General features: G+C 61.8%; 1 protein-coding gene across 1 annotated transcript in view; it reads right to left on the bottom strand.

Moving 5' to 3' along the window:
* The window catches only part of Dlx2 (distal-less homeobox 2), a 3,453-nt gene extending 1,893 nt beyond the window's left edge, over positions 1 to 1,560 (bottom strand). Inside the window, exons 1-2 of the mRNA XM_028762853.1 lie at positions 787 to 1,560; positions 174 to 358 (exon numbers count right to left, since the gene is read on the bottom strand). Of these exons, the coding sequence (XP_028618686.1) occupies positions 174 to 358; positions 787 to 1,195 (594 nt within the window). The 5' untranslated portion in view covers positions 1,196 to 1,560. The remainder of the gene's footprint in view (positions 1 to 173; positions 359 to 786) is intronic.
* Between the last annotated feature and the right edge of the window lie 257 nt (positions 1,561 to 1,817).

Genomic DNA, 1,817 nt, shown 5'->3' with positions numbered 1-1,817 from the left:
TTTCTTTCTTTCTTTCTTTCTTTCTTTCTTTCTTTCTTTCTTTCTTTCTTTCAGCGTTGGGCCTAGAAGTTTACGTGGCCCGAATAAAGCATAGATGAAAATATACTTTTGAAAATGTTGTTCCGAACACGCCCGCTTCCTAGTTAAAGCAGGCCGTCTCCCACCTTGCTTACCTGAGTTTGGGTGAGGCCTAGGGACGCTGCCAGCTCGGCTCGCTCGGGCAGGGCCAGATACTGGGTCTTCTGGAAGCGTCGCTGAAGGGCCGCCAGCTGGAAACTGGAGTAAATGGTGCGCGGTTTCCGGACTTTCTTTGGCTTCCCGTTCACTATTCGGATTTCAGGCTCAAGGTCTTCCTTGTCTGCAACGAAAATGAATGGTGAGCACCCACCGTCCAACCCGGCGCTCCTAAAGTTCGGAGACAAGGCCTTTAGGAACTTGGCCAGAGCCTGGAGGAGGCCTTCACAACTTCAGCACGCGGAGACTGGCCTGGCCACCGAACTCTGCAAGGGACCGGGGTGACCTGTGCAAGGGAGAAAGAAGAGGCGGGCAGCAAAGCGATGCGCTACCCACAGCATGCCAACTGGCCCAACAGCCCACCGGTTCTGTCCTCCGGAGCGTGGAGAGACAGAAACTGGGATTCGCGCGCAGTTGGAGACTGAGCAGAGTTCGGGGCAGGAGCAAGAAATGCACAGAGCGCTAGGGCTCCGGACTGTCCTCCCCCATGCTCATCGGGTTCCTCCCCGTGGCCAGGCCGACTTGGGCACCCTAGATGCTAGTTATGCTTACCGGGCTCGTTGTTGACCGGAGACGAACTGGTTCCGTAGGGCGCGTAGGAGGTGTACGCGGCGGTGTAGCCCAGGTCGTAGCTGCTTTTGGCGGAGTAGGAGACGTTGTTGAGGCCGCTGGCGTGGTACTGGTAGGAGCCCATGTGCGCGTAGGGCGAGGCCCCCCCGCCGCCGCCGCCCGCCGGGTGTTGCTGGTTGGTGTAGTAGCTGCTGTCGGTGGCTGTGGACACCGGGAGGGTTGGCGACTCCTGGGGCTTGTGCAGGCTGCTGTTGCTGCTGCTGCTGTTGCTGCTGCCGCCAGGGCCGGCGCCGGCACCGCTCGGCGGCTGCTGGTGCTGGTGGTACGTGCTGGAGGCGGTGATCTGGGTCGAGTGCATATCAGCCACCAGACTGTCAAAGACTCCAGTCATCCTGACCCGGGACAGGAAAAGAGCACGGGTGGCGGGCTAGAGGGGGATGCGAGGCGCCTCCTCTGTCTATCTCTCCAGGTCTCTTCCAGCAGCCAATGTAATTACGGGGATGGGGGGAGGGAGAGGAAAACAAGAAATGAGGCTACGGTCTAGGCGCCTCCTCCCCTGGAGGAGGCGATCACCGTGCGTGGCTCGGGACCGCAGCTGCTGGCCGCATCCTTCCCTGGCCTCTCGGACCTCTCGGCTGCTGGCCCGGCTCGGGCGGGGGGCGGGCAATGGAGGGGGCAAGAGCGGTCAGGCCCGGTAGGGGCTCCAGGAGGCGGGAGCAGGTGAGCGACCCCCGAGCAGCTTTACGATTGTCTGCCGGGCAGGCTCCTGCAGGGTGGGCATTTAACACTTGTCACGTGACCGCAGGCAACGTCACCTAGCAACAGCCAATCAGAAGGAATGGGCCACGGGGCTCCCGGAGTCCGCGACCCGGCGGCCGGGGGACCCGCGTGTCACGTGGCGGGCAAGGCGGCCGCGGTGGGTGCGAGTACAACCACTGCAGAAAGTGGGTACCCGACCTGGAGCTGGACGGGGTGCAGGATGACCCACAGCAGCAAGGAAGGCGTCTGGTCTC

The sequence above is a fragment of the Grammomys surdaster genome, unplaced genomic scaffold (genome assembly GCF_004785775.1).
Source record: "Grammomys surdaster isolate TR1022 unplaced genomic scaffold, NIH_TR_1.0 136, whole genome shotgun sequence".
NCBI classification, from domain to species: Eukaryota; Metazoa; Chordata; class Mammalia; order Rodentia; family Muridae; genus Grammomys; species Grammomys surdaster.
The sequence above is the reverse complement of the archived record's forward strand: the minus strand, read 5'-3'. Positions and strand labels throughout refer to the sequence as shown.